The 22,320-nt window shown below is 37.6% G+C and overlaps 2 protein-coding genes and 1 long non-coding RNA gene across 10 annotated transcripts in view; 2 read left to right on the top strand and 1 right to left on the bottom strand.

Annotated features, from left to right (window-relative positions):
- The first annotated feature begins 3,494 nt into the window (after positions 1–3,494).
- LOC110456658 lies at positions 3,495–6,014 on the top strand. Its single transcript, XR_002463611.1, has 4 exons — positions 3,495–3,567; positions 4,052–4,187; positions 4,690–4,982; positions 5,603–6,014. It is a non-coding gene; the product is annotated as an uncharacterized LOC110456658 (long non-coding RNA).
- Positions 6,015–11,033: 5,019 nt separating this feature from the next.
- Positions 11,034–22,320, bottom strand: part of LOC110456674 — a 71,147-nt gene continuing 59,860 nt past the window's right edge. Inside the window, exons 1-10 of one of the 5 annotated variants that reach the window (XM_021507548.1) lie at positions 21,556–21,746; positions 19,216–19,444; positions 17,951–18,008; positions 17,357–17,408; positions 16,357–16,547; positions 15,346–15,647; positions 14,975–15,032; positions 14,554–14,605; positions 13,559–13,752; positions 11,034–12,498 (exon numbers count right to left, since the gene is read on the bottom strand). In XM_021507548.1, coding sequence (XP_021363223.1) covers positions 12,369–12,498; positions 13,559–13,752; positions 14,554–14,605; positions 14,975–15,032; positions 15,346–15,647; positions 16,357–16,547; positions 17,357–17,408; positions 17,951–18,008; positions 19,216–19,417 — 1,239 coding nt within the window. In that variant the 5' untranslated portion in view covers positions 19,418–19,444; positions 21,556–21,746 and the 3' untranslated portion in view covers positions 11,034–12,368. Of the gene's footprint in view, positions 12,499–13,558; positions 13,753–14,553; positions 14,606–14,974; positions 15,033–15,345; positions 15,648–16,356; positions 16,548–17,356; positions 17,409–17,950; positions 18,009–19,215; positions 19,450–21,042; positions 21,151–21,555; positions 21,747–22,320 lie in introns of those variants that run through there. The other 4 variants (XM_021507543.1, XM_021507547.1, XM_021507544.1 and 1 more) reach the window with 4 other exon arrangements.
- LOC110456672 (microtubule-associated protein futsch-like) overlaps positions 21,334–22,320 on the top strand; it is an 81,204-nt gene continuing 80,217 nt past the window's right edge. For all 4 annotated transcript variants that reach the window (XM_021507539.1, XM_021507537.1, XM_021507533.1 and 1 more), the window contains exon 1: positions 21,334–21,441. The gene's annotated coding sequence lies outside the window, so the exon portion shown is untranslated. The remainder of the gene's footprint in view (positions 21,442–22,320) is intronic.

Here is a 22,320-nt window from a genome sequence, read left to right as displayed (position 1 = left end):
TACCAGCTTTCCTCCGACAAAAATGTCCCTTTACGTCTATGCATACCATACCACGCCAAAAGACTTGGTCTCTATACCTTATTGTTGCTTTAAAACCAGCAAATGTTCATGAAACCGTTCTCGTGCTCAGGCATGGGTTGTACCTGCAGATAGGGCGTAGGAATTGTACCTGCTGCCCCCATTGCATGATCGTAAGAGGCGACAAAATTTGGGATCTTATCTTTTCTCTTCTTTCTAAACAACTTACTTCTCCCTAATGTCTCCCTTGACAATGCCTCACTTTTGGCCTTTAGTTGAGCGTTCGCCCCTGTTAGGAAGGCTTCGGGTTCTGTCCCATGGCCGAGACATACCAGAGTCTGTAAAAATGACAGTTTCTACTCCTGCTTAACGCTCAGCAATTTAGGAGTGGGACGACTGGTTCGCCCGTTGTCAGTATAATGTGACCGGGTGGGGGGTCCTGCTGGGTGTCTTCGGCAGTATGTTTCAGTGAGGTAGCACTATAAAGTCGGCATAAGTTCCGCGCTATCACGAGACAAACATGACCATATCGCAGCCTCCCAAAACACACACGCATACACTACATGCATCTTGCACACAGGGGAGGCCGTCCTTAAATGACCATAACTGTCGATAGGATGGTAAGCAATAAACCAAACCAAACCAATCTGTGCTCAAACCCGCTTTCTTGTAACTCACTTAAATCATTTCAAATGTCAAAGTCGATTGTAAACATTGAAAACTGAATTCCGTTGAAGAGTCTTGAATTTGTTTCCAACTCATTGACAAAAATATGATATTTTGAACAATTTATAACCAGAAGAAATTGGGCTTGAGCACAAAAAACAGGCTTGTGCTTGAGAATGGTTTCATGAATATGGGCCCTGGCCTCGGAGTAATGAACGTCCAATATTTTATTTAAACATATTTTATTGCCATAATGCAACTGGATTGGGCACAAGTTATACAACTTATACAAATTCCCTTTCCATAAAAAAAATACAACAAAATTACAAGATGGCACACAAAGAAGTACTTTACAAATAAGGTGAATGAAAAGTTGTCGTGCAAGCGTTCACTCATTCTCACACTCATACACACACACACATGTATATAAACAGTTGAGAGAGAGAGAGAGAGAGAGAGAGAGAGAGAGAGAGAGAGAGAGAGAGAGAGAGAGAGAGAGAGAGAGAGAGAGAGAGAGAGAGAGAGAGAGAGAGAGAGAGAGAGAGAGAGAGAGAGAGAGAGAGAGAGAGAGAGAGAGAGAGAGAGAGAGAGAGAGAGAGAGAGAGAGAGAGAGAGAGAGAGAGAGAGAGAGAGAGAGAGAGAGAGAGAGAGAGAGAGAGAGAGAGAGAGAGAGAGAGAGAGAGAGAGAGAGAGAGAGAGAGAGAGAGAGAGAGAGAGAGAGAGAGAGAGAGAGAGAGAGAGAGAGAGAGAGAGAGAGAGAGAGAGAGAGAGAGAGAGAGTCATCTTGTCATTTCGATTAAATGTTTCTTTCGAGTTCATTTATTGCCGACTTGACCCCGTATACAAAAAAAATGCAGTGCACACAAAATTGTATAACCCCAAAAATGTACAGGTTTCTTAGCATTTCATTAAACATCAATATTTTCGTTATTTTGTAGACTTTTTATGCGAATCTATAAACCACTTCTTGTTAATCAATTGTGTGCGAGACGAAATTATAAATGTTGAAGATGTGTCATCGTTTAATAACTAAGAAAGTGAAATGGTTCATTATTTGTAGATAATTAACGTGCAATTTTACCAAACACTGACGACATACAGATGATCCTTTTCCACGCTTTCCGTATAAGGCTTCCTTCTCAAATAACTATATTCCAGAATGAAGGATGCTGCACCTTTCGCTTTAATCGGGAACCGTCGGCACTCTACTTAAACGAGGAAAGATGCGTTTACGGGAAGCGTCGCGCCGACGCTTCCCGATTGTTTTCGTTTGTGTTTTAAGCAAAATTCAAATTTTGTATAATCTTAAATGTTGACTATTCGAAAACAAAAATGTGCATTCCGTTTGCTCTGTACATTGTATGAGTCAAGTTGCGGTTGGAGAATCAAAAACGCAGTGGGAACCTTAAAATGCTTTATCGGCTCTGCCGAAAGAAGGACGGGCGAACGAGTGGACGGAAAGGCGCCATATCAGAATGTGTGTTATTTTTTTTTAATACGTGCTAAGCACAATGAAATCAACTTTTAACCGGCTCAAATTAAATGTGGTTGATATAACCATTTGAACAACCCAACTCTTGTGGAATCTCGGGAAGAAATTCTCGTATGTTCCATTTTTATCATGGTTCCTTTTGGCACGTACAGTACAGCTTGGTACGAACATTTTGTGCCGGATTGCTTTTCGTTACCGGAGACCATGTCAAAGGGGGATTACTGCATATATATATATATAATTGTGAAACTCAAATGTGCTGCTGTTTTAATTTCAATTTGCACATGGGTTCGACACACTGCGCAAGACCTGTGTCACTTGTCCAGATTTCAACTCCTAATAGAACAATATTTCAGGAATAACATATTTGATCCGGGCTACACCGCAGACTTTCATGTGCTCTATTTTCGTTGTGTCTGCAATTTCTGACGGAAACACAAACCCTGGGCCCGTATTTATGGAACCGTTCTCATGCCCAGTCATGTATTTTGTGCTCAAGCCTAATTTCGTGTTCCGGTAATAGATCAATAAAAAAAAATGTCAATGATTTGGAAAACATTGAAGGCCGTATACTGTTTCCAATGTTTACATTTGACTTTTTGATCGTTTGACATGATTAAAGTGAGTTACAGGAAAACTGGTTTGTGCATATAGTCCATGCTTGAGCATGAGAACAGTTTCATGAATACGGACCCAAGTGTCGCTTGTGCCGTGTTCGAATTTTAGTGGAATTCAAAGGTATCCTGTCGCTATTACTCCTGAATTCGACTCCTACCAGAATCACTCACTGCCGCTTGTCCAGGGTTCGACTCATAACAGAAGTCATTTTGGTACCATACACATTGTCACCAACGTGTAACCGCTTGCACTTTTTAGGGAAAAGACAATAACATGACGTCATGATCGGTAAAATAGAGATACCCACTTGTGACGTCACATACCTGTTGCTAAGCTGCTTAGCAATCGGCGAAGGCGGAGATGATCAGTCACTCCCCTGATATTCACTTCTTTTGTTAAAATCCTCGATTACCACAATGAATATCAAGTTATTCTTGATATTTGTGGTAATGATGTGCGCCATGCACCAAGGGCCTGCTGTGTATCGGGACCTTACGTGGTAAGTTTGGACCAGACCAGGTAGGATGAGATCTTAGATGTTATTCTTTGAAATGACATTACGCAAAGACATCACGGCGCTCAAATAAATGTCAATAACTTAATTAAGATTACGAATGTGTTTGACATTGAATGTTTGGAAATTGTTAATCTTAAGTTTGTAATTTTACCTCTGTAGCGTGGAGCCCGAGCCAGGATATGTCAAAAGATTGTTTTATTATTTCAACGCTGGAGAAATTGAGAAAGTCTGTCAATCGGTTGCCGATCTGACATCGGTAAGGACTACATATTTGTTATGTTAATGACTGTTATGAAAACGTCAACACTATTTTTACTAATAATTAAGTAAGATTATTTTTGAGATGATGCTTATCTGATTCTTCTTCTCACAAAGTTATTACACCTTTTATAGTGATTTTCAGCACTGTCAATGTGAACATTCTATCGGAGATACATATCACTTTTTTTTATTTGTAATAATTATGCGGATCAGAGAATTAAACTCTACCGCGAATTAAATGATTGCATTCCATTTGACTTGCAGCCACTACTTTCAGGTAATAATGAATTGTCCTATCAAGAAAACATCCTAATAGCCAAACAGACGCAGCAATTTATTCTAGATACTAACAGATTTTGAGGATAACGGTTTTCCTCTCCGGTGTCGGTATCTTAGGAATTTGCGGGTCTGGAACATTGAATGATTGTATTATAGTACAATTTCCAGAAAACAATTATGATTTATTTTTTATTTTTAAGCGAATTGGGAATGAGGTATTCTGTAATCTACTGTGTGTGCTTCTAACTCTGCTGTTGGGCTATGCGCCGTCGGTCTGGAAAGTCGTCAAAGAGAAATGGTCAGCCGCCGTGTCAATGTTCCAAGAATGGAGAGCTCGTAAGTAACCAGCGAAAGTTAAAATATTGAATAACGCAGCAGTTTGCAGCAGTTTTCAGTTCTAGTGCATTCTGTTTACCTTTCAATTAAGACGTTTTCGAAAATTAATGTACCTTTCTATGAACGTAGCGTTGTAAAACTACCCTAACGTTTGCTAGCTTGGAAACCATTTCAGTATCATGTATACCTGTGTTATCATGCAGACCAATGTTTTGATTAAATATTACAATGATTGTTTGCTAACGTACAGCGTCATTGTGAAATTAACCGGCTTTAATTTCAAATTAGCTATTTGATAATCTTTGAAGTACGGGTACCACTATCTAGCAGCCTCGTAATTGGTAAGACTTGGGTGTCTGGAACCAGTCAGAAAGCTAACTGTCAGTCCCCGATTCTGTTCTGATAAAATCTCAGGATGCATAGAAAGTCATGTTTTGTGTATCGAAAACGTAAACCTTGGATTTCGGAAATTTATAGTAACAAAAAATATCTGTTTGCGCAGGTCCTTCCCTCTGCCGTCACTGCGGTACTGCCCCGTGTGAGGTCAAAAGGAGGTCCTTGTGGAAGCCCTCCGGTACTCGAAAGAAAGACAAGGCGAATTTCGCAAAAAGGTCAAATGCCATGATGTTGTTTTACTATGGACTAGATTTGTCCGTGGTACTGACCAAAGAGCTGCCATGGAATGACCTGTACTTGAAGAGGAAAATCGTCCAGCATTTTGAGGAGGAGCATATGGTATTGTTCCCTGTGTGCATCCAGCGTCATATCAACTACTGGTACCCTGTCCCTCGCTAGGTATGTACTCTGCCTCTCAACAGGAACTATATGCCCCTTGCTAAGTTTGTGTTATATCCTTATCTAGGTACCTCTCCCTTGCTAAGTTGGTACTATATCCCTCCCTATGTAATTTGTCCCTCACTAGGAACACTGTCACTCACTAGCTCTTATGTCCCTCGCTAGGTACAGTACTCTTTCTCTTTAGGTACTCTGTCCCTTGCTAGATTGGTACTATGTCCCTCGCTAGGAACACTGTCACTCACTAGCTCTTATGTCCCTCGCTAGGTACAGTACTCTTTCTCTTTAGGTACTCTGTCCCTTGCTAGATTGGTGCTATGTTCCTCGCTAGGAACACTGTCACTCACTAGGTGCTATGTCCTTTGCTAGGCAGGTATACCCTTCATCTCTATAGGTACAGTACTATGTCCCTCACTCGGTTGGTACTATATCCCTCTCTAGGTAAAATGTCCTTGCTAGGTTGGTATTTTTATCAATTTATCAATTTAATGCAAATATTTTAAATTACTTTCCCTTTATGTCAATACATGACAACAATTTCTGCATTGGAGAACGGACAGATTGTGCATTAAGTTAACATTAAATTTTGTAATTTAATTTATCTATTTATTTCATTGCAGAGTCGTTGCGTCGTTCAAAGAGAAGAATGTGGAAGGCAGTCGGTGATGGTATAGAAGTGCGATTGACGTCACAGCCTCGATTTGGCTGTCGTAGGGGTTTTGTCCTGATAAGTTCCAAAAGGAATGGTTTTTGACCAGTGATACCGTGTAATTATATTGTTTCTTTTATTAATTAAAATGTTCAGGTGTAGCTTTGTGGATGTAGATGGTTAGTGAGCTTAGGAAGAACTTTTGAACAGTAGTGTTGTCCAGCAGTGGTTAAATTCATAAATTTTCGTTTTTTATTAGATTGGTCAGTTGCAAACATGTTTCAATTGAATTACCAACATGCACAGTTCTGCCCATTTTGTACTGGTCAGTTTTGCTTTTGTGTGCTTTGTGTAGTAACAATCATGTAATCAATGAAATATAGATCTTCAAGTTGATTTTTGTGTTCATGTTATATTTTTGTAACCCTCGTTTTAAACATGTCATAGATTCGTAAAAACGTATGAAGTGTCGTACGTTGAAGTGAGACTGAACTTATATTACCGACATCTCGGCCCGTATTCACAAAACCGTTCTCATGCTCAAGCATGGATTCTGTGCTCAAACTAACTCTGTTACCCGCTAATAATGTGACACGCTCAAAATGTCAAATGTTAACATTGAAATGATGTTCGGTTTTCAGACTCCATAATTCTTCCAAATCATATTGATAAAATGAGAATTGTATTCATCTATCACCGGAACAAGATATATGGCTTGAGCATAGAATCTGGCTTTGAGTATGAAAACATTTCCGTGGATTTACGGACCACCTCTAAATTCTATATGTATCATCATGGTATATTTTTCATAAAAGTTTATTTATCTGTGTATATATCCGTACTTCACTGATACACTGTCATATCTTACTATATCATGAACTCCTCACTGATGTTCGGTTCATATACATACATGTATATTATATATAAAGAAAAAAAATCTCAACAACACGTCACTAGCACTTTCATCTCATCAAAGAGAGAGAGAGAGAGAGAGAGAGAGAGAGAGAGAGAGAGAGAGAGAGAGAGAGAGAGAGAGAGAGAGTTACCTGTGTATGTGTAAGAACGTGCCAAGTTTGGGTGGTGGAGGAAAGCCGGAGTTCCCGGAGAAAAACCAGTGGCCACTGCCCCACGTAGGTCTCGAACCCGCGACCCAGTGGTGGAGGGCTAGTGGTAGCAGAAGATGTGTGTGTGCTCTGGTACGCTGTTGTACTGTGGTATATTAAAATATAAAAACCTAGAATCAATCGTTCATTCTGAATGGAGTTTCGAAAAGTTGATGATTTGACATCAACTTTGAAAAAGATATATGTCCCTAATTTATTTATCGGCATTTTGTGATCTCACGAAACGGGAATAATAAAAGTTTTGCTTTCAACAATGTAACATGGTTGTGTATAAAGTAAAACTTTGATATTACATATTTCCAAAAATGACGAATCTTATTGAAGATAATAAAACGGGCTGCCAAGTTTATGTCATATTTAAATATCATTTAATTCAAAGCGGTAGACATTTTTTATATTTATGGTCTTTGATCAAATCTATTCATTTCTGGGGAAGAAGTACGTATAATAATTTAATTGCTAGGATTTTAAAACTTGACGGACATACGGCATCTGCAGGATTTACAACTCTTGATATCCATTCTCGTCACTGAAATCTCAAGTTTGATCTACATGATATACAACGTACAAATCAATATACCGTACCATCGGTCGGGAGTGTTGATCTTACTCCAGTAAAACGTCCAATAGCGCTGGTAAAGCCGACCTCCTACCTTTCACATACCAAAGACCATGGTTTAAATGATTTATGTAATTTATATTTCATTAAAATTTATGGGGTGTCTCAATACGCCTAGAGTGTATCATGATTTATTGCAATACCGAATGAATATATTGCAATACGTATCCCGATATATTGTCACAGGCAAAAATGTGCTCAATTTAAAACGAAATTGTTGTCAGAATGTTAACAAACTTAATCATATACAATATGGATCACACTATTGAAGATTTTGTCAAACGAATCATTGATTACGAAATTTAAATTGATTCCCACCACTAGCTAGTAATAGCTTGATATATGGTTATTGGCATATCTGTTCGAATTTGTAGTAATTTAAAAAGTTTAAGTAAATACTTAAAATAAGCTTCAGAAAAAACATTGCGATACAGCGATATTTCATCTTTGTATTGCAATACGATACAATATGCCTGTGTATTGCGATATATATTGTGACAGCCCTATTAAAATTGTTAAAAAACATCACAAATTGTCCCGATATTTTGAATCAAGTGTAATCGATCACCGGTTTGTATGGGGTTTTGTAAATGATTCAATATGCAGGCTATAGGTGTACAAGTAAAATGATTAGGAACACTACAAGCTGAAGTTTGGAACTCGAGTTATACTGGAAATAATAAAACGAACAGCAATTGCAATAAGATGAACAGTTATGAGTTACTGGTGATATTACGAGTTGGTGGAAGAAAAAAGCGTCGCTGGAGAAATGGATTTAATCTAGTACCCGTGTAGGTTTGAGTTCGAGTTTCCCCTGGCCCTTACACCAGACTTGAACATTTTGATAGATAGATGTCTGGTGTTAGGACAAGAGGAAACTCGGGCTAGTTTGGGGAAAGAATATGTCTTCTATATCCCACTGGATAATCATATGATCTACTATACTGTTGCTTGACAAGTCGTTGAGCCGTTCCAGAGTGTCAAAGGTCAAGGTACGTGGAAACGCATCCGGTACCTTCACTGCAATGAGTTTTAGCTCCTCTGGCACATGCGAGTTGTGAGCTTATGGCATGAAAAACTGAAGGACCTACAGGGCTCTGATATTTGACCAACAGGCTCCTAAACTTAAGTGTTACAAAGCCTCCTCCTATAAATAACCTTGACGTACTTTCAAGGTCAACAAGGGTGTTTTAAGTTTAGGCAACATTGACTATAATTGGTAACAAGTTTTGTGAAATTTCTTCTGGAGCCCCATAAGGTCCACGATCTTGATATTTGGGAAATGGGAACCTTGGATAGGATGCTATACATGACTAGCATTCCTTCAAAGTCACAGGGGGAAAACATGTTAAAAATATAACTACAACAACCATAAGGTTTAGTGCCATGATACATGTACGCGAATAAAGCAAAAAGAAGAGGCATCGCAACAAACTCTATTGAGATTTCCAATGATGGAAGAATACTATAAATACTATGAATGTACACATGTACTTTGGTGTGATATCTAGACAGTACAAATCCTTCAGTACTATAATTGTATTTAGGTCAAAGGTCAATTACTTAGGTAATATAATTGTATTTAGGTCAAAGGTCAAATACTTCGGTAATATAATTGTATTTAGGTCGAAGGTCAAATACTTGGGTAATATAATTGTATTTAGGTCAAAAGTCAAATACGTTCGTAATATAATTGTATTTAGGTCAAAGGTAAACTTTAAACACTGGCTGGGGTTTGATGCTATTACTACAAGATTGAGAGGTTAGTTAGTTTCATCCTTTTAACAGTTGTCAATGATTTACAAACAACACCTATGTTTTGGTCTGTCTGTAATAGAAGTTAAATTTGCTTCAATGTTTTCGCTGGAGTTGAACCTGGGACGTCTGGTGTACTAGTCTTGCACTCTACTGAATGAGCTAAAGAGAAATTCTCGCAAGTCAAATTGGTAGGAAACAGCTAGAATTTCTCCAGAAAAGAAGTTATCCTAAGTTTCCCAAGGGTCAAAGAAATTCTTGTGCAAGTATCTGCGAGTATTTTATCAATATTTCCCTGGTCCTATGTGACTGCCATTGTTACAGAGGTAATTATTTTCTCAATGCTTCCACTAGGGATTGAACCTGGAACCTCTGGTTTACTAATCTTAGGCTCTATCAAATGAGCTAAGGAAAAATTCTTCCAAACCAAGTCAGTAGGAGATGGCTTGTATTTTACCAGGGTGACATGTCAGTAGTGAAGAAAACAACAAACAACAAAGTGTTAAAATCTACATTTTAATGACATTTAAAATGATTACAATGTACATTGTCTTTTTGGATCAATAACAAAATCATATCTTCAAAAATCAATTATTAAACTTAACAAATACAAGTTTACTGTGTAAAGTTTTAGAAATGTTTGTATAAAAACAATATCTGTTAAGGTTAAACTGTAGGTAATGGCACTGACTGATATTATGATACAATGTAGTTAGTTAGAGTTAGTTAGGAGGCACGGTAGTCTAGTGGTAGCACACCAGGCTCGTGACGGAAGGGTTGCGGGTTCGAGTCACGGCACGGCACTGTGTTGTATCTTTGAGTAAAATTCTTTACTCCGCTTGTTCTAGTCTACTGAGCTGTAAATGAGTACGTGGTTGGGTAGGGCTAGAATTGTAGAATGCTAGCTGTGAGCGCCGAAATGGCAGCACCGGCTGTATGCTCCCCAGGGAGTTGAGAAAGATATTGGCTGGTTGTAAAGGCCCTATAACCACGGATAGTAATTTGTCAATAGCTTTGAGACGAACTACGAACTAGGTTGTGATAAAGTGGTATATTAGAAACTCAAATTATTATTATAATAATTATTATTAGAGGAGGTAGTGACTGATGCTATGATACAGTAGTGTTGTAGAGACGGAGGATAGCATTTCTCTCATTCCTGTGTGTATAACCCTGCAGGTCGGGGATTGAGAAAAGAATACACCTGCTGTTACCCACTGAATGTATCGTAAGAGGCGACTAATGTGCAGAATTGGGGGTTTGCTTTGTGCCCTCTATTTGGGGTCACAAAAGCGACCAAAATAGCTCTGCTGCACCCATTGCAATATTCGGAATCTTAATATTTCTCTCTAATTCTGACTACTTTTTATTTTCTGGCACCTTGCTTGGCAATAACTCTCTTTTGACTTTAATGTTGAAGGTTCGCACAGGTGAGAAAGGCAATGGGTTCTGGCCCTAGGTTTTATTTTGTTTAACGCCCAATCAACAGCTAATTAAATTAGGTCATGTAAAGTCATGATGCATCCATGTGTGTTGTGTATGCATGCTTGCATGTGTGTGCAGAAGGCAGGGTATGTTGGTTTCTGAACTATTTCTGGTGAATAGAATGAGAAAGAAATGCTGTTTCATGCCTAGAGGTGTAGGTTGGGGTGATTCCACCCTCAGGATTTTCAATTGGATGCAAAACCCTTGGCAAGCCTTGGGTTTTAACCAATAAGAAAATCCCTTGTGTGGAATTTCCCAATCTTATAAATCTAGGCATGTTAGTTATCTCATGGAGTTAATGAGATCCAGAAGGTGTTCTTTACCTTCTCCAGTACAGTATCGCTAGGGCTTCATGTTTACTACGGATGTAACCGATTTGCGTTCATACTGGCAGAAAAATAAAAAAATAAATACTACAGAACAATTGTTTGCTTTCATTGATTTGTTCTTAAATAGTTTATTTATTTACTACATTTTGTAAATGCGTCGTCCTTTAAACATCATTGGTGGAACAGTCCTGTTTAAATAAATTGGCGCCAATAATTAACCGTAGTCATTTGAGCGTTTGACGCAGGGGCATTCTCCATGTTATCCGAAGTGAAGCGACAAGACTCTCATTTAACAAGGTTATTTTAAGACATCATAAATAAACTACATGTTACGTCACAAGAGATTTTGCTTTCATACACAAATGAAATGCATTTCTGCTGGTAATGATCATATAGTGGGTTGCAGCACAGAACAGTGCTGTTGCTGACATTGATTCTCCTCTACTTCAGTTTTATTGCACAAGAGGTAAAATTGATACATGTTCAAACATTAAAATTGCTGAAGATACCATCAGATATTCATGGAGTAATGAACATGCAGTGAAACATATCTATAGCATGGGACAACGAAATCATAGAATGTATACATGAGAGTCACATGACTTTGATAGACAGATGAGGACTTGTAGCATACGTAAATCATATAAAAAATAGCTTTTTATCTGATGTTTAGGAAAATAGTTAACCCTTTCACCACTGTAGACCATAATGGACTCATCCAGGTCAATGCATGGGGAAAGTCTACTAAAGTTGCATAGGGGTGAAAGGGTCATAATGCTTATTTTCAGGTACAAAAACGTATAACAGTTCGAATTTCAGTTATTGTGCCTTACAATTCGGAAATGCAGTCAGCAGTTTAAATTTGCTAACAAACGATCAATGTACAGAAGATCCAAGCAACAAAACTGTACCTCCGGGAAACTTGTATATACAATATTTACATCTATGTTATGTCGTTGTAGGCATAATACCACTAATGTTAATTAAAACACAGTTGTACTGATCACCTATCATCCACAAGGCGAGTGTTTATTTGTGACTTTTCAGTGACAGGTAAGATATGTACACTGTCGCTTTCATCTGACAAATGACCAGTGAAGCGTTTGTACACAAAGGTGTAAGATAAGTACAAGTTGGCGACATAAAATCGAAGTCAATTAGGATAAGCTGTAAGTGTATGTATGTACACTTAGTTGTTATACATGTACAATTTGATTCCGCTATTCTTTGAAAAGAGAAATGATGAGTATAACAACAACGCTATGCTTTGTTTAATACCTGGTCATAGATGTGTGAGAGTTTTTACCAACATTGTTCATCAGAAGAGTTCATCAATTTGTACCGATTTTACTGTTTCATCACTGTCTGTTGATGTTGTTTATCTAGATGTTTCATCAATTTTCATCATTGCCACTGATGTCTTAACTAGACCTTCACTTTCTTGGACTGTGAGTTGGCGGTCACTTCATCCCAAAGGTCAGACTCGTACTGGTCAGTGTAGAGGGATGGCAGCAAGTCCTGCAGGTCAATCGGCTCAAACACCGACAGATTATGGCTGTGAGGGAAGATAAGCACAAAGAGTGACTTGTTGTATTGTTATCTGTTTACAAATTTTTACAGTTATGTTTTGAAAATAACTTCATCATCACTACACAAAAAGGAACTTTGTATGATAGCATGGATGCAAAGTGTTCCGGTATATACAGTGTTTGTCATACAGTAAAACAAATTCAAGACACAAAAGTAAGTCTTGAATTCAACGCTCCCTCAAATATAATCTGATAAATGAGAGAACTAAATTATTGTACAAATTCTGCACATCTGCTGTTAGACATATACATTAACTCATTCACCCCTGAAATTTCATAATGGACGCTTCCAACCTTTGAATTGGAAGAGCTCAAATGTGTCTTCAGGGGGAATGAATTAAGGCTGCACATATATATGACAAATTTTACACAAATATACAGAAAGGCAGTAAGCTTACAATTTGGATTGAGATCATCCTTTAAAATCTCAATCTGTCCTCAGCTTCCAGGACTGTGCTCTGTGTACCCCTGGAACACATCATGACAAAATCGAAGGCTCTTTATGCATCATCTTGTGGAGGATACAAGTAGACAAGTTTTGATCCTTTGATGCACATAAAAAGAATCATGCAACAGCACAATGGTAAAATTGACCTGCATAGATAGCTAACCGCATGTGTTCTGATTTTGCCATGATGTAATCCAGGGATGCAGAGAACGTAATTAAGTGAGCAAAGCCCCTGGGAGTTTGAGGATGGATTGAGATTAATTAAACGGTATTTATGAACTGGGTAAACTTTAGATTAAGGTTCCTGGCATCCTCGATACTCCAGGGGTTACACCCACTTTCGCTCTCTGCATCCCTGGAATATGTCATAGCAAAATTGAAGGCAAAAAGATAGCTGTTTGATTGGTCTCAGGTAAAAAAAACACCTGACCAATGGCTAGGCCGATACCTGTCCTTTGAAGATGACAAAGGAGAGAAGACCGACTTCAAAGCCTGTCAATTTTTACCGTTACGGGATTGCAAGATTCTGTACTGACATATCTGAATCACTGAACAAGTTCCATGTACAATGTACTTACAAATCGGGTTGTTGGGCTGATCCAGCTGGTACGGGGTACAATGCTTCGTACACACGATCTGGTTCGCTACCATGGATAGCAAAGGCATTGAACTTAGTGACAGCTCTGGGGAAATAGCTAACGGGAAACCTCGCCTCACCAATCCAACGCCCACTGCCCTGGATAGCCACTTTGTATGCGCATGGTAACTCTTTCTGCAAATCCAAAATATATTGTTTTTCATCACCAAACTTCAAAATGTTAACTTCTATAAAGTAAAAAGTTCTTCAGCTGCTGTTGCATAGTGAATTACAGGCTTTATGCAAGCTTTTAAGCACAGTCAGACCTGCTCATGCGATTTGTCTGCTGGATAACCGAACTACATTGTACTTGGTATTGAAGCTGTTGAAAACCCAATCAATCAGTCAATCAATCAACAATCAATTAATCAATTTCATACAACCGCCTCAATTGGAGACCAGTTTTGATGTTATCCGTGATATTTATTCAACTGTGAACCTATATTAAGAATTCAACCTTCAGATTTCCTTGTGATGGTCTCCTAGTGCAGGTTTGACTGTAACACATTTGTTAAAATTTGGATTGTTTGTGTTATACGTTCTATAAACAGCTATGGTCATTTAAGGACGTGCCAGGTTTTGGTGGTGGAGGTAAGCCGGCGTTCCCGGGGGAAATCACCGACCTACGGACAGTACCTGGCGACTGCCCCACGTAGGCCACGAAACCGCGACCCAGTGGTTGATAGTGCATGGTAGCAGAATGTCAGACACCTTAACCACTCGGTCACCGGGGCCCCTTTAATTTGGTTTGTGAACTGTCTTCACTGAAACACTACTAAAGTTTGACAGATACAGGTAATCTTAACCATCATACCCTATTCTGGGACATTAAAACTACAAGGTGACAATAAGCAGTGTCGGGTCACAGGCCCATGCTTATAATGTCGACTGATTACGCAACATTAAATTTACGAATAATTTGTCTACATTATTTACCTTGACTATATTCCTCACTCCATTCAACAGCAAATTTAGATGTTGTCCATGTCTGCAACAAAAATCAAGACATGTGTATAAGTTCACCACTTTGACACACATATAACACCACACTAAAACAATATCACACATATGATTTCAGTAGTGTAAGGGGGAATATTTCCTCTTGGCCAAAGCTCTGAATTGTGACATATTCCCAGTTAGTGGGCTTACATATAATAATACACAGGCAAAAGCCTATATATCCATCCAGATCATATGTATGGTCAACCTCTAGGCTGATGCCCTGACAGTGGATAAGTTCATTATTGTCAAGTTCATGATTATAAACTTCAAACATTTTTATTGTTTGTTTTATTTCTAGGTATTCACCTAGAAGTGGGCTAACATGTCCTAACATACAGTCAGAGATTTTACTTACGGTGAGAGCTCTATTTCTAGGTAGTCACCATCATCGTTCAGGAAGAAGGCTTCAACAACTGGAAAAGGGAGATAACCAATAATTTCTCTCGAAATCAAATCTGAAACATTAGTGTTTTCACCCTCGAAGGAGAACAAAACTCAGTGGCTGCCTATCTTTATATTTCAGCTGACTATGGTCACCATGAATCAATTCGGAAGCAGTGACCCAGGCAGCTGTGCATACATGTAGGGCTTATATAGTTCTCCTCAGGAAGATTACGGGATTTAAACCCCTCTATATTAGAATGTGAATTATGGATAAGTGCATAAATGAAGCTTACAAACGTTGTTGTAATCATTACTGAAATGAAAAAATAGTCTTAAAAGTACCTTCATGGTTCCAGAGTTCCCAGCATGCAGTTCCTGGCTCTGTGTTAGGCACAGGTTTGTCATCAAAGAATTCCGCATCAACACGGATACATAGATACTTTCCCTCATCTACGGAGGTCAGCGTGAGTTTTGCGGGGCGGTACTTGATCCCGAGAGGCTGACTGTCCCAGGTCGTATTGATACAGAAGGTCAATGACTTTTCGTTGAGAATCTCGTCCCACAGGTCAGACTTGTACTGGTCAGTATAGTTATTAGGGAGGATGCTCCGCAGGTCAATCGGCTCAAATACTGATAAGTTGTGACTGGAACGTAATGCAAACTCTATACAATTGTGGGTTAAATCAGACATTAAGAATATCCTGTTTATCAAAAATTTATTCTTCAATCCCATGCCTGTTTTTATTACAATGTATTTGACTTATTTATGGAGGTATTGAACATGACCAACACACAATATTGATAATAAATGAGTTTTGACTCTAACTATGTAGCTGAGAACTGGATTGTGTCGATCTTCGACGACCAGATAGCTCAATTGGTTGAGCGTCTGTCTAGAGTTCGGAGGGTCCCGGATTCGAACCCTGGTCTGGCCGTGCATTTTTCCTCTTCTGTTACAATTACACTCTGATGAATACTGTACGTGGTCCTAAAAAGGTTAAGGCACGTTCGTCAGATTTACTATAATTAGCTTTTCCTTTGACAAAGCCATGATGCCATAGAGACAGACGGTCTATAGTTCTAGAAACTCCCGATTCTAGAAAAAAAAGACACTTAGTAAATTCTGGTAAATATAAACTTTGTATATTAACAAAGTACACAGTGACAACACACTCATTTGCTCAGTCTGAACGAGGAAAATTCTCCAATATTTCTAGTACTTAGTTGATTTCAACCAGTAGAAATATAAATTACCATGTTTTTTTTAACCATATCTAAATAAGTTGATTAAAAATACCAATATCAGTTTTTGCTTTGACCATATTTAAAAAAAAATTGACGAAAATCACCTACAAATATGGAAGTTCAAATTTGCCTGTAGGAACTGGGTAGAGTGCTTCGTAGACTCTGTTCGGTGGTGGACCGTGCATAGCAAATGCATTAAACTTGGTCACACATTTTGGGAAGTGACCGGCAGGAAACACTGCATCCCCCGTCCATCTGTTACCTTGGATACTGGCTGTGAAGGTACATGGCAACTCTTTCTATTTTTTAAATATAAAAAGTAGAAAACGCCTATAAGATCCCTCTTAGTTTTTCGAAAAAGTGTAGGCGTGATAACTATTTCATGTTATATGAAATCGTTTACTTTATAGTCAGAAAATAACATGGTTCAGCTCTGTCACTCGGTTAAAAAGATAACCAGAGTTACCTCCAGTAGAAAACAGTGCAGAGTAATATTCAAGGGAAGCGGACGTAAAACCAATCAATCAATCAATCAATAAAAATGCCTACAGGACAATTGGTTATGGACAAGTTTAAACCTATTGTAATACATATTTAATAAAGCATTTTTTATTTTTTATTTTATGGACAGGTTCAATATTATCAATGAATTAACAAGTAAGGAATGGATAACTTACATGTTATCAATGAGAAAAGTAAAATATTTTCTAAGACCAGATATACTTTGTGGACTGATAATATAATAAATGTTTGCAGGTAGTTTGATTTGAAAAGAAATATATCTGCATATTGTTCTTAAAAAATACAGATGGTAATTCAGATGAGTAGGATAGTATTGAGATGTTTCAATGATAATTGATATGAATTGCACTGCACAAACTTAATAAATGAAACACTTACAAATTTAGCAGTTCCAAAAATTTGGATAAAATTGTGTGTGAAATGGAAAGCCACAAGGAATTCAAAGAGGTATGAACTGTTCGGAGTAATCTTAAATGATCTTTGAAATTTAACATTTCAAATCCATATCTATAGAACTGCTATGCATTTCCAGAGACTGCTGCTCAGGAAACCAAATATACTGTATTAAATAAAAAAAACCACTTACCCTTACTAAATTCATCTCCCCGTGTAGAACAAGGTTAAAATGCTGTCCATGTCTGAAGATTCAAAAGAATTATAAAGCACCTGTATGCCATTGTAATTCTATATATCAAATGCACATTTCCAGAAACTTTCCTTTATAATACTGGTAGGTGGTGATTTTGGAAACAAACTTAAAGTATCATTACATAGTTGATCCTTGAAAAAAGAGACAGAATGACTGTCTTTTTGATTGAGAACTATTCAAGTGAAGAAACAAAATAAGAATCGAAACAAAATTGTTGAAGTGGTTTTTGAAACATAGATATTTGCATCCTGGAATCATCACTTATCCTGTGCGACACGCCTAATTTTTGAGAACTCACTTCTTGGGTAGTTGTCCTGTAGAAATTGGACCAAAAAGATTGAAAAAGATTGAAAAAAATCATGCAATAATCACTGTGTTGTATATATTGAAAATGACATAGAAAATCGCTCACCATTAGTCTGTATTTGATGTACAAATCATATTACAATTCAAGTATCATGAAATGGTGACAATTTTTCAGCAGAAAATTTTGAGTTATCTCCCCTAGACCATGACCATACATGTACTTACGGTGAAAGCTCTATTTCCAAATAGTCATTGTCATCATTCAGAAAGAAGGCTTCTACCACTGAAAGTACATTTAACCAGTATCTGTGTTAATTATACTGTGTATTAAATATAAGAAGCAATGATAAGGTTTTTAAATTAATACATTTATATCATATATCCTTATCTGACATTAATACTCATCTGCTTATACAGTGTATAACCACCATCATATACTCAGGCTGTTACACAGTGAAATAATACCTTATCATATACCCAGACCGCTGTATAGTTTAATAATATCATCACATCATGCCTCGGCTGTATAACACCATAATATACCCAAGCTTTCCAATTCATTTAAAATGAAATACTGAATTTGATTGGTCACTCAATAATATAACTTTCAACAACATTAACCATGATATGAGGATCCATAAATTTCCTATTTGCATATGGAGCCATGAAGATGTGGATATTTAATGACCCCGACATGTCATAAAATTGAATATCAATGATGTCACAAACAATAGCCCGACCCTTTAAGGACAATGTAATTCAGCCTCATTTTTAATGGCTAACCAATATGTCACCAATTCACGGCAGCTATAGTGAAACAGATTTGAAATAACATCAAAACTCAAGAAAAAAAACACATAAAAATAACCAAAAATCATATCTTCAATAAGATTCATCAGGTTGGAAATATGTAATATCAGTAATACAAACAATGAACGTATAAAATGTGTTGCATCGTTTCAAGACTGACTGGTCCCTTTGTCAAGCTATGACTGTGTGAGCGATATGTATTTAGTACGGTACATGTACCTGTACAAAGATGTGACGAAATTGTGTATATTTTATGTCACTCGACCCGGGATGTTTCGCCCATTGATAGGGAGCGTATACGTATACACACTGTATCAGATAGGTTACAGGTAGGGTGTAGATCTTGCCCTCTCCCCTGTTATGTCAGTACCTCAGTAAAGTCTATATTACTAAAACTTTGATATAGCCTAAAATCTTTTGTTTCTTTCAGTGGGTTAATTGATCTGAATAAAAATGGGGATAAGTTTTTTGTTTAGATTTGCTTAGGTATACCCTGATTATTCTGTTGCAAATAAATATTTTACTTGCCTCAGTGTACATTGCCTGTAAAACCCAATAAGAAAGAGTACAATTGTGATATACCTTATATGAAAACTCCTACAGCAATAATATATCCGACAATTATACACAATTTTACCAAAGCAAAAGAATGTAGTTATATCTCAAAAGAAAATACTTACCTTCATACAACCATAGTTCAAAACAGGGCTCGCCAGCCTTTCCTCCTGGAGGTACAGGCTGGTCCCCAAAGAAGGGGGCGTCAACATGAATCTTTAAATCCTCTCCATTGTCAGCAGTGCTCAAGGTCATACGGACAGGGTCATACTCCCCAATAAGGGGTTGTCCGTCCCAAGTCTTTGTAATGCATGCGCAGTACTCCATGAATATACTAGGTCCTTATATAGATGCCTGAAGCAAGTAAAATGTACAATAAAAAAAGAGTTTTCTTTCAACCATATATTATATATCACATGCAGTTTGAACAGGGTGTATTATTATTAAATGTTTGTTTTATTATTAAAATAAAATGTGTTGGTTTAGCAGATTCTTATCTGATCTAAAGGAAATTACTCCTAACATTCAAGGGATGACAGTACATTATATTGACAATGCCATCAGGAAAGTATTATTTTAAGCAAGGGTTCTAAAGCACATAGATTATTGGGTAGCATAGAGACTTATATAATACAACTTTATATGTCTCTGGGTAGCACAATCTGGTACCAAAATTGTATTGATAAGAACATACAGAGAGACCCAATACCTGGAAATCATTTTAGTGGCTTTTCTCTCTCCAAATTAACCTGCATGCATTTATGTAACTATACTTCACACAGTTTTCCCTTTATATTTTTTTTGTGGGAGGCCCAAAATTATCAAAACATAGCCCTGAGATCATGAAGCAATTCAGGATATTTCTGCTGTTTTTTCAGTATCTGATATCAATCTTCCTTTTTTTCCTGCATGAACATTTAAAATTGTTATAACTTCAAAAATTGTGTAATAAACCAATGGGACCACATGGGGGGAGGGGGCGGGGCTAAACTTTTGGGAAGTGCTTAATTAACAGGTTGGGGAAAACCACCAACTTTCGTATAATACTCAAACTCGCCTATTATACGCCAGTTGGAGTATGGATTTTTTTACTAAAAATAACCCAAATCGCATTAAGAGTAACTTTTGCACGATATTATTAAAAATCGCATTACTTTAAGACAACGTAAATAATATTTTGCCACAAGCTGTTTACTGAAAGAGTTGGCTACTTAATTAGAAACTTGATGTAACTTTACCGGAAATATTGCATCTATTTTTGGTACTTTCCCACATGCAAATAAAGTTTATTTTTGCATTTGTATTATGTTTCATGACTGAATAAATGTGACTTGGACGAACAATTTGAAACAGTTAAGATTAAAGTGATTTTGGCTATTTTTAGTAACAAATTCATACCCCTATTGGCGTATAATTATAACAGGCGAGTTTGCGTATTATACGCAAGTTAGTGGTTTTCCCCGACCTGATTAAGGGCTGCAGCAATATGCATACTTGAGTCATATCTCACAATACGGGGGCCGCTACAAACCTTTTGATAATTTCATATCATGCCACAAATTATCTGCTTGAAAGGATTGCATCGGGTTTTGTCATAGACATTAATAGTAAATACTATCAAATACATTTTTGTGTAATTTCTAAGTACTTTTGGGCACAGGGACCTGAGAATGTGTAAGAGAAATTTTACATGTTTTAGGGGTTTAGATCGACTATCGGTAAAAATGACACACCCAATTATCATATATGTACCGCGCGAGCTCGGTATACATGATCATTGGGGGTGTCAATTTCTGTCCAATTTATTGCTGCATATGATTAAGCATGCACCATTTCAGTAACTATAACTGCACATCATGTAATTTTCGATTATAACATGCCATCGTAATGAACACGTGCCACGGTTTCTCGCGCTGTCGTACGAATAGTACGGCGGTTACTCATTGTTTTACCTGTGGACCGTACACACCTGTATTGACCTTTGTAGTTCGCCGACAAAGCTACCGGAAATGAAAGTAGAAACAGCGGTACCGGTACGACCCCTATAAAGGCGGATTCCAAACCCACTAGTGCACACCGTGTCACTTAAAAAATCATATACAACGTTAGTATGTACCCATTCTAACTCATTAAATTAACAAAAATAATATATTTAGAATAATTGCTGAAGTTTGTAACGAATACGATTAGTAATCACATAAAAAATATCGATTACCCCTTGGGGCCTAGTCACGTGACGTTAATGACCATCAACACACGTCTGTTCGCCATATTTGTTGTGATTGTGTACAAACTAGTTACCGAGGGATAGAAGATAGATTGGTGGTGTCTACTACAGCATAACAATACAGGTAAGAATGACGTGATATTCGCATGGACATTTCTACATGACATACAGAGAAAATATTGTAATATTGGTGTCCGTGGTTACTGATAACAGGTCACAGGTGTGAATTCGAAGTTACCTATAGTCCCGCTCCCGTGTACAGATACACAGTGGGGAGTCGTGCCGGGTATATGTACATGTGTGTCTAAACTCCAGGACAACACATACATGGGCCATGTTTAGTGTACGTCACCATTGTCTGTTAAAATAACTTTTTTCAAGTTAATTTGTTACTATTTATCAATTAACGAAATGGAATATGGACCTGTGACAGTGCCTTGTAATAATTTACAGTAGAGCACGAAGGGGCACAGAAGTGTCATTTTCTCCCTCTTTTGACTGGTACCAACTCACAGGAACCCACTAGCAGGCACATCAATACTAAACTAATCCCCCCCCCCCCCCTGAAATTTCATAATGAACTATTCCAACCTTTGACTTGGAAGAGTTCAAATGTGTCTTCAGGGGTGAATGAGTTCAAATGTGTGGTGCTGGCATCTTGCATTAATTATATATAAGTTTGAGGAACACTCGACACCCGACTAAGACCATTACCATAACTTATGACACTTCAAAAGTTTGTAAGATTTCCAAAACAATTTTAACGTTGACATATGCATGCATCTACTGTAGTGTAAAAGTGAATACTATTTTCCACCTTGCCACAATTCAAGATAATGTCGCCCATTTCTTACAATTCTAGACAGTGTCAGCTACATTGTAACAGTTCCAGATAGTGTCAGCTACATTGTAATAATTCCAGACAGTGTCAGCTACATTGTAACAGTTCCAGACAGTGTCAGCTACATTGTAACAGTTCCAGACAGTGTCAGCTACATTGTAA

Source organism: Mizuhopecten yessoensis, unplaced genomic scaffold (assembly GCF_002113885.1).
Source record: "Mizuhopecten yessoensis strain PY_sf001 unplaced genomic scaffold, ASM211388v2 scaffold8821, whole genome shotgun sequence".
NCBI lineage: Eukaryota > Metazoa > Mollusca > Bivalvia > Pectinida > Pectinidae > Mizuhopecten > Mizuhopecten yessoensis.
The sequence above is the reverse complement of the archived record's forward strand: the minus strand, read 5'-3'. Positions and strand labels throughout refer to the sequence as shown.